At 33.0% G+C, this 15,580-nt stretch overlaps 1 protein-coding gene across 2 annotated transcripts in view; it reads right to left on the minus strand.

Moving 5' to 3' along the window:
* Positions 1 to 278: 278 nt before the first annotated feature.
* LOC127543843 (uncharacterized) overlaps positions 279 to 15,580 on the minus strand; it is a 148,287-nt gene continuing 132,985 nt past the window's right edge. For both annotated transcript variants that reach the window (XM_051970166.1, XM_051970165.1), the window contains exon 7: positions 279 to 505. In XM_051970166.1, the coding sequence (XP_051826126.1) occupies positions 387 to 505 (119 nt within the window). In that variant the 3' untranslated portion in view covers positions 279 to 386. The remainder of the gene's footprint in view (positions 506 to 15,580) is intronic.

The following is a 15,580-nucleotide window of genomic DNA, read 5'->3' on the forward strand; positions in this document are numbered from 1 at the left end:
GAAAATAGTCTTGTCCCCAAAAGCTTAAGACAGTTGCCCAATTTCACACAACTTGTGTGAAAGGGAGAAGGAAAACTTGAATTCAGATCTTCCTGATTTCCAAGATTAGTATTCTTAGAGATTATATCACATTAAGTCTAGTTGAACTTTATTCATGATGTTATAAGGAAATGTTGACTCAGGAGGCTATATGACTTGGCTTATGCTTTACACTGTGGATTGTTTTATAGAATATTTGAGAGTGTATACATTTGTCTTTCTATTTGCAGAGTATGAAATTACAGCCTGGAACCTTCCTTTTATTTAATTATCTAAATTTCTTTTGGGCTAACGTGTTACAGAGTAGAATGATGGGAAGAAAGAAGGGTGCATCTTCAGGAGGTTTTCTATATGCTGTGTTTTAGATTCCACCGGGCATTTTCTATCTTTGTTGTGAAAATTTTATGGAAATCCTTCTGACTTGGAACTTTCCAACCTTCTGTAGAGCAAATGTACCTCATATATTCTGCAGTGGGGAAAAAAAAGATAATACAGAAAGATTTTACTTGAGGTAAGTAGTAATATGGATGTCTTTTATGCCACAAGAGAATCTATTACAAAGGACACTGTCCTTCAGGTTTTCCCAAATCACTCAAAATGAACAAAAAACCATGATGACATTTGCTTCTCAAAATGTGTCTAAAATGCTTTGGTCATTTAAGGAAACTTTAAACACTAAAAACATTGTACCCAGAAGATGATTTTAGGGATAGGCGCAATGAAAGATCTTCATATGGACTATAATGTTCTGTATACAAAACCTAAAAATGAAAAAACTCAATAAAAGAAAGGAACAGAAAAGCATCCAGTTAATGGAAGATTGATCTTGTAAAATTTCTGCAAAATTGACATTATTTTATGTCTAATAAAAGAGGCAGCTTGTTACAGTGAAAATAAAGCTAGACTTGGAATGATAGGAAGATGAGTTCAAATGCCATCTCTGAAATATATACTGGCAGTTCACACCTGGACAAAGTTATTTAATTTCTTTAAGCAATTCTCTAACTTGCAAAGGAGGGGTGAACCTGGTGGGTTTTTGTTTTTTGTTTATGTGTGTGTGTGTGTGTGTGTGTGTGTGTGTGTTAATTAGGCAATTAGGGTTAAGTAAACTTTCTCAGATTCACACAACTAGTAAGTGTTAAGTGTCTGAAGCTGGATTTGAATTTAGGGAGTCTTAACTCCAGGGCTTGTATCATTGCACTGGTGATCTTGCCTTTCAGTCTGTTTTTATAGAGAATATCTTCATCTCAGAGTTTCTTATACTAATAAAAAGATAATTCCTAATCTGATCCCTTTTATTCCAATATGATATTTAACACATTATAAGCTTAGATATGAAATTATCCTTTCTCAGTTAATTGCTTATTTGTGAAATTTAGAAAATAGTGGATACTACACCCGATCTCAGGGAAAGATTGGTTTGTCCTTATTTAGAAGGTATGAATTTGGCTAAGTAGAGAAGGAAACTGGATGATTTCCTCTCAATATTCTCTTCTAATAATCATATTTCATAGATAGAGTTCATCATCCTCTCAGGAATAATTAGAATGATAAAGATCTGATCCAACAATTTGAAATAGTGAAGAATCAGAGGGGAAAATTAAGATCTCTCCCTTTAGGGACTGCCTAAGTTCTTTACAAAGAAGAAGTTAACCATGTAAACTTTCCTTTAGGTTTTCCCAAGTCACCTAAAAAAATACAAAAAAAAAAAAAAATGTTGATATTTGCTTCTCAAAATCTGTGCAAAATGCTTTGGTCATTTAAGGAAATTTCAAATAATAAGAACACTATACTCAGATGATGATTTAGAGGATAGGAGCAATGAGAGTGGCTCATTCCTACAGAAAAACAAGGAATAGCTGGAACTCGATACATTTTATTTATCAAAAGAAACCTTATTTCTCCAGGAAATTTAACTTAATATTAGTAACTCCAAAGTGGGGAAAATGGGAAGGAGTTAAACTACCTGCTGGACAGTGGTCAATCACTTCACAGAAATTCTGAAATGATTTGCCATTTCCTTCTCCAGTTTATTTTACAACTGAAAAAACATTGGCAAATAAGATGAAGTGACTTGTTCAGAATCACACAGCTATTGTACTGATTTGGATTTGAACTCATGAAAATGAATTTTCCTGATTCCACATTCAGAGCTTTAGCTGACTCACTGCATTTAGCTTCAATGGTCTCATAAATAACTCAGTATAGATATTCATGATCTGTTTTCTGAAGCCTTTTAAAGTTTCATCATATCTTGACACTTCACATTCTTGATTTTAAAGTAATAACCTCTATGTGTTTGACAAGCTATTCTCTCAACATCCTTTCATATTGCTGTTCATTGGCAAGAGTATGGTTTTAGGGATGAAGTTCTATAAATAATTGGGAAAGCTGGGTTTGAATTTCTCGTTAGACACTAAGAAAGTGGTTAACTTATGAGCAAGTCAGTTAAAGTGATAGAAAGGGCAACAAGTCTGTTAAACAAGTCAGCTTTCTCGCCTGAGGGAACTGGAATTAATGATCCCCAAAGAACCTCCCACTCCTAAATCTAAGAATGCCCTAATATTTAAAAAAAAAAAAAAAAAAAACTGTCACTTATTCTCTCTTTCTTGTAACTCTCAAAATAAGTTTCGTCATGTGTAAAACTGGGATAATTTTGTATGTACACTAAATGTTTACAAGTTTTGCATGGAGCAAACACATTGCAAACCTGATACAATATACAATGTGAAATTACTGTAATGACTTATCAACATCCAGAAATAAATGGATCTTACAATGTGTTTCTAAGATGTTCTTATTTTACAGAAAAAGAAAATAAATCCGTCGCCTTTCAACACACCAAAATTTTCTCCTAAGTGGTAAGTAACAATTTCCAGCCTTTGTTAGCCAGATTAAAATATGAATCTCTGTGGGAATACATTCATTTTTTAAGAGGCAAAGGTATTGCATAGTGCCTAACTCCGTTTAAACTGTGGTTTGTGATTCCATATGGGGTCTTATAACTGTATCTGAGTGCTGGAAATTTTGACTTATTGTAAATTTATATATATATATATATATATTATATATTTACACACACACACATACCCATGGTCACTTAAAAATTTCTCAGGTGAAAAGGTATCATAAATGGGAAAAGTTTAAGAAGCCTTGTATAGTGGACAATGCTAGATTTGAAATCAGCAGAATCTGTGTTTGCATCACAACTACGTCCTTGAAAGTGAGGTAACTATGGACAAAACTTTTAATACCTCTGTGCATCACTTTCACCACCTAAAAAATGGAAATAAGTTCAGTGTCTTCCCCAGAGCTGTTATGAAGCTACAATGAGATAATATTTGTAAAGGGTTTTGTAAATCTGAAAAATGTTATATAAATAGATGTCAGGTATTTGTTTTATGTAATTTTATGATGAATTTTAATATGAATTAATGTGCAATTATATCTATATAATTTTCCCTCCTTCCCTTCCTCCCCCTCGCCCCCCCCCCATCTTTGTCTTCGTCTATCTCTTTCTGTATGTCTCTTTGTTTCTATCTTTGTCTCTGTCTCTTTCTCTTTATTATGCTGGGAAGGAGACCAGAGAAAAGGAGGAAAGATCTAGCATGGTAATATATGAGAATTGCACAGCAGTAATTTTGGCAATGTCTATCCCTCTTATGTATTTCCAAGACTGCTTAGATGTCACTACAGTACTGTCTAGAGATTCTAGAAATGTACCTATTCTACCATAGGTGAGATCTCCTACCTTTTAAAGACATTAGACAGAAATAGTAGACAAAGAGTAGAACTATGTGTAGAATGGCACACAACACAACTAGAAACATGGTTAGGGTGTGTATTAATAAGGGGAGAGAAGGGATAGGGTGTTCTTTTAGACAACTGGTTGCCTCACAATGATGCTGGAGCAGAAGTAGAGGGAAGGAAGTCTCTTCTGAGTCCCTGAACTGAGGTGATTTAGAACTGAGGTGATTTAAATGTGCCTTCCTGGAGTCAAAGGAAGAATTGAATTTTATTCCCTTAATGCTTCAGTAACTCTAGTCATAAGACATTGTCAGATTAGTGATGTAATAAAGTGTTTAGAGGTATCTAGTGCACATGGAGACAGCAGTTTAGCACAGAAATGGAGAACTGAAAGGAGAGAAATTGGGCCATAAATGTAGAGTAGATGTTATAATAATTTCTTCTCTGTCAACTTAAACATAAATTCTTCATACTAAATTTCCTCATTAATTTTTTTTTTCTTAACCTGCTTATTGAATTAAAAAAAAAAATCCACCACAAACCATTAGGTAAACATGTAAAAAAAATTTAAATTACTTTTGTATTTGTCCAAGTAACAAGAAACATTTCTTCACTGAACTAATCTGTATTCAGAAATAAATGTGCATTTAAGCATTTAAGCATCCCTTCAAAGACCTCTTTTAATTCCTATTTTCAAACACAAGCATTATTGTGCATTTAATGCTCGCCAAAATTTTCTTCCTTGAAATGAAAGCTGTTTTGACTTATATGAGTGCAGAAAAGCATCATTACCTACGTCAACACTTGTTGTTATTTTTTAACCAACTTAATCATAAAATGGTAAGAGCAATTTTGTTATTCTTGGGGGAACTACAATATTCCAAGCTAAGAAATGAGACACCTAATTTTATTCAAGTAAATGTTTAAATTTAATGTAGGATTTTCTCAAAGTAGCAGTACTTTTAAAATTTCCCATCCATCTTTGACCTTAGCAATAAAATTATGCCCCTTTAAAGTTGAGTTAATGGTCTTGGAATGTTTATCTATGGAGGTACTTGTTAATAGTTTTGTTATAACAATTTTTGGCTAGGATATCATAACTGAAGACTGACCAAGATAGTGTTTTTGAGCTGGAAAGGACTTAGAACTAGAAGGGAAGGGCTTTAAAGTTGACCTAGTCTACCTAGTCATTTTATAGATGTAGAGTTAAGAGTGACTTAGGTTTAAAAAAACAAAGCTAAATGGAGGAAGAAAAAAAAGAAAGGGAGAAAGGAAAAGGAGTAGAGGAAAAGGAAGAGGATAAAGTGAGGGAAGGGGAAGGGAAAAGCAAAGGGGAAAAAGAAAAAGAAAGAAAAATGGAGTGGAAGAATTTATTAAGGAAAGATTCATAAAGTATCTACTATGTGCCTGGTACTGTGCTTAACACTTTAACAATATCTCATTTAATCCTGACAACATATTTAGGAGGTTGAAGCTCTTATGCCCCTTTTATAGGTGATAAAACTGAAGCTGAGAGAAGTTAGTATCAGAGACTGAATAGAAACTCAGATCTTTTTTTGCTCCAAATCTTACATTTTGTCTACTGCAATACCTAGTTACCCTTAAGTAAATAGTCAACATCTTTAAGGTTGGACTATTTCCTCATATCCTGACTGCTCTTCTGAATTTTTATGTAACTGTTAATGGTGCCATTGTCTTCCATATTATTTTACCTCCCCAAATTTGTCATTTTCTTCTAACCATTTACTGTGGCCCCTAATCCACTTAAATTTTAAAATCCCATTGTTTCTTTGAGTTTCCTTCTTTCTTTCCATTCCTAGAACCAAAGACACAGATGTAGGAAAGAAACTCAGACTATCTAGTCCAACTCCCTTTATTTTCACAAATGTGAAAAACTGAGACTTATAGGATGCTGAGAGTTACATAGTTAAGTTAGCAAAATCGGGATTCAAACCCATTTCCTCTGACTTCTAATTTGGAATCTCTTCCATTGGATTCTGCTTCTTCCTTACCTTTCCACAATCAGTCTAATTCATGTTTATATAAAATATATCATCAACTTCCTATTTGGCTGCCCCACTTTCACATGCTGCTCATTCCCAAGAAACTTACATGTAACAGACCTGGGAGAATATTTTCATCACTTTATTTTTCACTCACTTGATTAAAAATGTTTCCTCTCTTGATTCAATCTTAATTCTTCCATTAGCTAAACAAGTATTTAATGTTTGCCTATATGTATATATATTTACATATATAACATGTATAATATATAAGGGATGTTTTGGGAAAAATAGAAGCATAAAATATGGTTCTTATGTCAAAAGCTTTAGATTCGATTGGGAAGACAAGGTTAAAATACATAATAAACAAATTAGTATACACAGAAAATAGATTATAATTAAATGATAAATTGTGTGACATGAATTATAGATGCATAATGGCTCTAAAGAAAGGGAGATTAATAAAAATAAGAATCAGCTCCCTTCATCTCCTTTTCTCAAAGTTATTACCTTTGATCTTTTCATTTATATTGTTTGTAGGTATTATATTTATTCTTCTCACTCATGATTCATTCTTCTGCTTATTTTACTCTATCAGTATACATATATGTGTGTATATACATAACCTCCAACACCATATATATATGTAACATTATATATATATATGTAACATATATATATGTAACACCATATATATATATGTAACACCATATATATATATGTAACATATATATATATAATATATATATATATATATATATATATATATATATATATATATAATATTTTTCCATATGGATTTGTGTAGCATTGTTGCCTGAAAGGACATGGACAGTTTAATCACTTTTCTAAAAAAAACAACAAAGTCATATCCAAAACCATTGGGATACTTTGCAGTTCTAAAAACCATATTAGAATGCCTATTTTTCTATATCCCTTAAAAAAACTGATTGATACTCTATTTTGCCATCTTTGATAATTTATTTACTGTGAGGTAAAACATTGGATATATATTGCTCTTATGAGTAGTAATTTAAAGCATATTTTCACATGGTCATTTATAGTTTACAATTTTTTTCGAAAACTATCAAAGCCTTCAACAGGTAAATTGTCATAGGACATGAACAAAGAGTTTTAGAAAGAAGTGCAAAATGTTAACATTTATCTTAAGTTTTCTAAATCATGAATGTGATGTAAATAGAGAAGCATATGAAGACCTAAATTAATGAAAAATGAAGCAAAAAGAATCAAGAAAAAAATATAATTGCAAAAAAATAAATGAAAAAGAAAGACAAGAACAAAATCAAAACTGAATTTGTGCAATCATTTAATTTTGACCCAGAAAAAGTGATTAGAGAAGATACCACCCTCGCTTCTTTTCATGAAGGGAAATGAGCTATAAAACTAGAGTATTTTATATTTTGGAATTAATTGATGTCTTGATCAATTTCCTGAAATGCTTGTTTCCTTTTCTAGATATATGTATCTATACATATCTCTCTATTCATCTATTTATGTGTATTTGACTAAAAATAGGGTATATTGGCAAACAAATGTAATTTTAAAAATAAATATTAATATTTAAAAAAACTTCATTTGTATACTTTGATTTATTATGTAGTGAATTTTGGTATGATATATATATATATGTATTCTTATATATGTGCATATATTGTATTTATATATTTGTGCCAATTCCTTGGATGATTTAGATATCATATTTTTGTCAATGATATAAGATTCTAATATTTCCCCATTGTATTTTTCTCTTCTAATTTTTTAACAAATGGTTTTATTCTTGAGAAAGATTTTTTAAATCATGTGGCCTAAACTCTCTATCTTATGATCTTATCACTTTATTAATTAAAAATTCCATTATTCCCTCATCCCAGCCATAGTTGAGAAAGGTTCTTCCTCTTCTTCATTTCTTTATATGGCTTGCTAAATTCAGTTCATGTATGCAATGTTAATTACCCGTGATATTATTGCTATACCACTTTACAACAATGATTTGTATTTGACACTTCCACTTCCTCACTATTCACTCTCTATTCAATGATTTGCAATCTGATTCTCAACTCCACCAATTGATTTAAATAGTTGTTTTTTATTTATATGATGATAAATGATCTGCTAAAAGTTCCCTTTTTTCACTTTGATCCCTTTTCAGCTTTTGATACAGCTATAATCACCTTCCTACTTTCTGATTCTGCTTCCTCTTGTGACATTTATACAGAAATTAGGATATCTTTCCTGTAGGAGTTTGAATATGAGCTCACTACAGAAGAAAGCTATGCATTCTAAAAGAGACAAATGAGGAGGGAGATCATGACAAATTTGAGAGATAGATGTGCAAAGATATAACAAATAAAACAGTTTGGCTGGGAGGAAAGAGAGTTAAGGAGGAATAATGTGAAATAAGTCTGGAAAGACTGTTGATGAATTTGAATACCAAAGTAAAGAGTTTATATTCCATCCTAGAAGCAAAAGGTAGAAAGTGAGGATTCTTGACCAAGGAAATGACATGATTAGCCCTTTGCTTTAAGAATATCAATTTGGTTTCTGTGTAAAGAATGGATTAAATCAGGGAGAGTCTAGAATTAGAGAGATCGATTATTTTGCTAGTATATAGTGATGGAGGCTTACTTGAACTAAAATTATATGAATGCAAATAGAGGAAAAAAGGAAGAAATTCAAGAGAAATTTTGTACATGTAGAATCAACACAATTTTATAAATAATTGGACAGAGAATGAAGAGTTGATCATGACTAAAGTTTGAAAACCTCAGTGTCTGAAAAGGGCAAAAAAAAGGAAGTTAAGGAGAGGGGTGAACATAAAGAAAAATATTACAAACTCTGTTTTGGATATGTTGAATTTGATATTTCTGTGGCATATCCCAGTGGAGATGTTGACCACGAAATTGGTGATTGATACAGCACTGCAGGCTCAAGCAAAAGTTGAGAGATGAGTATGTAGATATGAAAATAATTTGCAGAATATGGGAAACCACAGGAACTGAACATGATCAACAAGGAGAGATAGCCTAGAAAAGGAAGAGGGCTCAAGAAAAAGTCTTATCATATATAGGGAAGTGGGACATAAATTATAATTTTCCAAAGAATACAAAATATGGAGTGCATTGTCAGGAAAATGAAGAGAAAGTATTGTCATAAAGCTGAAGAAGGAAAGAGTATCCAGAAAGAGGGGGAACATGTGATCAAAATAGTGAAAGTCTCTACAGAAAGTCCAAGAATGATGAGAACTAAGAAAAGGTGAATGGACTTAGCTACTACAGGATTATTGGTAACCTTGGATATGGCAGTTTCATTGGAGTGGTGAATTCAAAAGTCAGGTTGCAAGGGATCAAGAAGCAAGTTACATATGAAGAAATGGAGTCTCTAAGTGACAAATATTGCCCTGCAGGGTTAGCTATTAAAAGAAAGAGAGAACAATATAACAATATGTCCTTCTTGAGAGGTTATCAGGGTTAAGTGAAGTTTTCTTAAGACTGGCAGAGACAAGGGCACATAGTAGACAGGCAGCAAAAAAAAAAAAAAAAAAAAAAAAAAAGCCTAAAGGCAGGAAAAGATTTAAGATTAAAGGAAGAAGCAGTTTAAGGAGGGGTGATGAATAGGGCTAGCTCCAAGTGAAGAATGAAACAAAAGGAGAAAGCATAGTGGATAATATTGGGCCAGAGACTGTTTAGTAAAGGAGCCAGACCTATGAAACTTGAATTCATATGTACTGACAATCAATAGATAAAAGTACATATATCCTTTGTTTTTGTCTCTATATGTGTGTATATACTCACACACACGAATGTACATACATACAGACACATGTATATTAGCTTCTGTATGCCATACTATTCATTATTGTTTGCCACTTGCTACTTTTAGATCATAGATCTAGAACTAAAAAAAGGACTTCATAGGTCACCTAAGCCAATGCCCTTATTTTAAACTTGAGGAAACTGAGGTTCAAGAATATTCTCAAGGTCACAAAGTAGTCAGAGGTAAGACTTAGACTAAGATCCTCAAATTTCCAAATCTATAATCTTTCTTTTTTATCATGCTGCTCCCTGAGAATTTAAACAGAGAATTGCTTCAGGTCATCAACTTTAGTGTCATTGGCATAAAAATGCTGCTGTTTTATTACTCTGCTTGATTCCTATTCACCCTCTTTGTCCCACATTGGTTTTGCAATAACCTTCATTTCTCCATCATCTTACCACCTTTAGTTCAAAAACCACCAATGAATCTGCTTCTTACAGGAAGCTTTCTTGAGTAAATACAATGAAATAATGTATTCCTAACCAAGAATCTAAAATCTCTTCTTTGAGTTGAAGAGGAAATCAGGAGGCTATTAAGGCATATATATAATGATGAGGGAGTATTCACTGATAAATTATCTACTTTCACATTAAAGGAATGGAAATGTCCCAAGTATCTTCTCTTTTAAAAAAAGGAATGGACTCAGAATCTGCTTGACCTTGAGGAAAAATGTTTGTGGATACATGACTGCCATCTCTCTTTCATATACTGTAATTTGAGTAGCAAAAATATGAATACTTCCTGAACGCTCAGTAATCCACAGTTCTGGGGATCTTAGTGTATAAATAGCAAAAACCTCCTACTTTGGGCTTCAATGCACATCATGGAATGTTCAATTATGATTCATCATCTCATTTAAGCCTTACAATAACCTATGAGGTAGATATTCTAGATATTGTTTCTGTTTTTGATAATAAAAAGAAAAAACAAAAATCAAGGACCAGTGACATTAATAATTTGCCTCTATTTGCATAGACAAGTATTTCCTTGTAAATCCAAGTTTTCCCAGAGCCTAATATTCTGTAATAAGTATCAGAAGCAGTTTTTTCCTTGAAGCAGGAAACTTTATACAAATCATTTAACCTCTTTAAATGTCAGTTTCTTCCTCTACCCAATGGGAAGAAATCAGATCCCTGTTTATCTCACTTGATTGCTGATCAAATGAGACAGAATATGTGAAAGTCTTTTTGTAAATGATAAAGTACTATACAAATGCAAACCTTCCAAAATGTCCAGTTCATGAGCAGCCTAGAGTGTAGGGAGGATTTTAGGTTTGGCAGAACATCCAGTTCCAAATATTATTTCCATTGAGATGTTACATGATTTAGTGGCATAATGGATAGAGAGCTAGCCTGGAGGTTGGAATATCATTGGTTCAGTTCAAAGTAGCACAGTGAATCAAGTGAATCATGGAGACAGGATATGAATTCAAATTCAGCTTCACTTTAGTAACTGTGCAAATTTGGGCAAGTCGCTTAACCTGCTTGCCTCAGTTTCCTTATCTGCAAAATGAATTGGAGAAGGAAATGGCAAACCACTTCAGTACCTTTGGTTAAAAAAAACCCCAAGTGGGATCACAAAGAGTAAGACAAGACCAATACACTAAACAACAACAATAACGATTCCCAGGCAATTTTCCAATATTGACTTAAAGAAAAATTGCTAATAATCATCTGTGAAGAAAGTTTCCACACCTCGACTTCCCCATACCCATAAAAGGACCAATTATATGAAATCACATACACATGTTTATTATATGTTAACATATGTGTGTTTGTTATCATAGAAAAAATTTATTATTTATGTTCTGGAACAAATAAACAATGGGAAGACTGCAATTAAATAAGAATTTCCCAAAGTCAATGTGCATTTGAGATCAGACTGGACCAAATAAGAGCTAGTAATTTGTTGTCAGTTTGATTTATTGTATAAGGAAGGTTTTGCCAGATTCCCAGGTCATAGAACTCTGGAGACTGTTCTGCTCATCACAGTTCAAAGAAAAGGGAGATCCAAAGAGCTATTAGATGCTTGCCTGAAGGGGCTCACTGTAAGGGAAACCAGGAGATAGTTGGCAAGACTTGTCTATGAGAAAGAGTAAATGTGGCTTGGCAGGAAATGCCTGGAAAATGTGAAGCAGGGAAGGAGTGAGACAGCGTCAAAGCAAAGGCTGTGTTTATGAAAAGAAGTTAAAATTATGGTACTACCAAATCCCTTCCAAACCAAAGGAATTAAAAGCATGGAACAAAACTGGCTTCAGGAGGCTTTAAATACATGCACTGTCTTCCTAGCAACTGACTGTTTACAACCTTCACCTGCAATATTATTTGCACCTTTGTATTATAATTTAGGTTTATGGTTTGTATTCACAGATTTATTGCAAGTTGCTATAAAAATAAAATGAGCATGTACTTAAACATAGAGGAGTGAAACTGAAATAGAAGAGCTTATAAATAAAAATAAGGAACAGGATGCAAGGATTATATTTATGATCTGCATACTTTATATAGGGTGTGGAAAGTGAGCAAGGCAAGAAGTATTCTATGAAACTTTTTTTCCTGGTGATGACAATTTTTAAAAGCAAAAAAAATATGCATATATACAAATGTGTCAATACACATACATGTACACACACATGCAGATGGCTACATGCATACACACGTATGTATTTTTTCTGTTTTTAAAAATTGCCATCTCTGGGAGGAGAATATTTCTTGCCTTAAGCATTCCCCATACCTATATATCATGACATAACATGTGTGTGCATGTACACATGTATGTATGTGTGTGTGTGTGTGTGTGTGCACTTCCCCATGTACAATAGAATTTTAGAGTTCTCTTAGATTCCATTTTGTGGGATTTCTTTTGGCCCTATAAAGACAACTATACCTGTAGTTTAAGAAAACATTAACAAAGAAAATAAAGTAGATCACAGCAGAAAGTACACAAGTTCACTTCACAGTCAGCAATGTAATTCAATTCACATTAAGTGCCTATTGTATATGCCAATCAAATTAAACACTAGGAGAAATAAAAAAGATGAAAAAAGAACACAATCTAATAAGGGTTGAGATAACACAAATGAGTACAAGGCACTAAGGGCACTGGCGAAGTCCTGACAAAAAGTAATAGAAAATTTTGTGAAGAAGGATGTATTTGCAAACTAAGAGGACTTCAGGTTTCATAGTTGTTCAGTCATTTTATCATATCCAATACTTCATGGTCCTACTGGGGTTTTCTTGGCCATGATACTGAAGTGTTTTTCCATTTTCTTCTCTAGTTAATTTAACAGATGAGAAAACTGAGGCAAATTGGGTTAAATACTTGCCCAGGGTCACAGCTAAGTAAGCTCAGAAAGATGACTCTTTCTGATTCTAAGCTTGGCACTGTATCCATTGTGGCACCTAGTAGTCCCTTAGGCTTCACGGAGGACATGACAATGGAACTGAAATTTAAGAGTAGAATTTCATGAAGTATATGTGAGAAAAGAAAGCTTTCTTGAAATGGAGAATGATCTACATTTTATCATAGAAATGGGGAAGGACAGGGTAAGTTGAACAGACAGCTAGTAGTCTGGTTAGGATGGAACACAGTATATAACAAAAAATAAAATAAGGCTGAAAAGATAGGCTGGCACAACAAATTAGAGAGCCATGATAGACTAAGGATTTTTTGTATATATATATATATACATGTATATGTATATATGTATGTACCCTTAATTATACATGCATATATAATTATATATGTGAATTTAACTATGAAATATTACAATATTTTAAGAACTGTATTTATGACACTTTATGTAATATTTTATATTTTGTCAAAATGTTGATATTTTATTCCAATATTTTATATAGCGTGTAAGAAGTCACTAAAGATTTGTGAGCCTTTGAATGACAGGATCAAACTGGTTTTACCAGACTAATTATCTGAACAGTTGTGGAAACTGAATTAGAAAAAAGAGAGAAAATAAAAGCAGTTTTCTATCTATGGAAAACCTGATTTATTTGACTTTTCTAGAGCCAGTCATTTCATGAGAAATCTGGAAAGATAACTTAAATATCCTAACTCTTAGATTGCATGTGCATAGACTGATATGACCAACAATCATTGACCTAATTATTTCAGTCTTAACTATCTAATCAGAACACTAAATAGTTGTTCTTATTGACTAACAACAGTTCAGGATGCTCTTGTAGTATTCAGCTCAAAATTTCCTGATTGTGTTATCCCACACAGATTGGACACATTAAGATTAGACATGGAGGGAAGTTTGAATCTTGCCTCAAGCATTTATGACTTTTATGATCCTGAGCAAGACATTAAGCCTTTTTTAGCTAAGTGACACCTTAGATAGAGTGTTGAGACAAAGTCAAGAAGACACAAGTTAAAAATCTGTCATTTATTAGCTATTTGATCCTGAGCCAATCAATTAACATTTGTCTAGCACAGTTTTCTTAACTGTGAAATGGAAATAATAATAGAACCTTTCTCACAAATCATCTTGAGGATCAAATGAAATAACATAAGTAAATTATTTTGCTAATAGGAGCTATTAGTCAATCTGTTAGTCAATAAAAGTTTGTTAAGCTTTTACTATGGATCAGGTACTCTACTAAACTCTAGGGATGCAAAAAGAGGCAAAAGATTACCTCTGCTTTTAAGGAGCTTACAATCTAAAGGGGGAGGCAACAAATGAGTAAACATATACAAAGAAAGCTACATATAGGATAAATAATAAATAAGATAGGAAAGATACTATAATTTAGAGGCCCTGAGAAAAGTTTCCTCTAGAAAACAAATTTTTTTGTTGAGAAATAAAGTCAAAGGAACAAGTAGGCAGAGATGAGGAAGGCAAGCATTTCAGGTTTAGGGAATGTCAGCGAAAATGCCTAAAGCCAAAAGGAGTGGCTTACTCATAGAATTACAAAGAGCCCAATATCATTGGATTGAAGAATATGTAGTAAGGAATAAGGTATAAAATGACCAGAATAGTAGGTTAAAAAAGGCTTTAAGCCTAGAGTATTTTATTGCTAGAAGTGGTAGTCAGGGTTGTTTAATACATAGGGTGATAACATGATTGGTGCCTAGCTTTAGGAAAATCACTTTAATGATTGTGTGGAGGGGACTGGAATAGGGAGAGATTGAAGGAGGTCATCACATCAGCAGGGTATTTCAATAAAAGTCCAAGAGTGAGATGATTTGGTCCTGCACCAGTGACACCAGTGTCAAAGGAGAGAAGAGGGTATGTTTGAGAAATGCTTCAGAAGTAAAATCAGCAGAAATTGATTGGCGACAGATTAAAAATGGGGGCAAGAGGAGGGAGATACATGATGGTGAGACATAGCAAAGAATCAAGAATAATGCCTCAGTTGTTAACTTCAAGGACTAGAAATGTGGTATTGCCCCTTATAATAAAAGATAAACTATTAGGTGGGGAAGGTTTAGGTAAGATGATAAAAAGTTCAGTATTGGAAATAATTGAGTTTAAGATGTCTGTTTTTCAGTCATTTTTCAGTCATGTCTGAGTCTTCATGATTCTATTTGAGGTTTTCTTGGCAGACATATTGGAAGAGTTTACCATTTCCTTCTCTACCTTATTTTGTTGATGAGGAAACTGAGGCAAATAGGGTTAAGTTACTTATCCAGGGTCATGCAACTAATTTGTGAGGCCAGATATTAACGCAGGAAGATCCCTATTTCTTACTCCAGGACTAGCATTCTATCTACTGTGCTTTCTAGCTGCCCTTAAGATGTCTACTGAACATCTAGTTTGAGATATTTGAAAAATAACTGGAGATACTATTATTTATTCAGCATCTATTATATGCAAGACACTGTATTTATGATTTTGCCTCAATTGAATGAAATAATGTACTTCATTTAGATTTATGTTTCACTACATACTTCTAAAGACACATTAACTTTGATCTTGAGAATGCGTTAAAAATCACCTA

Source organism: Antechinus flavipes, chromosome 1 (genome assembly GCF_016432865.1).
Source record: "Antechinus flavipes isolate AdamAnt ecotype Samford, QLD, Australia chromosome 1, AdamAnt_v2, whole genome shotgun sequence".
Taxonomy (NCBI): domain Eukaryota; kingdom Metazoa; phylum Chordata; class Mammalia; order Dasyuromorphia; family Dasyuridae; genus Antechinus; species Antechinus flavipes.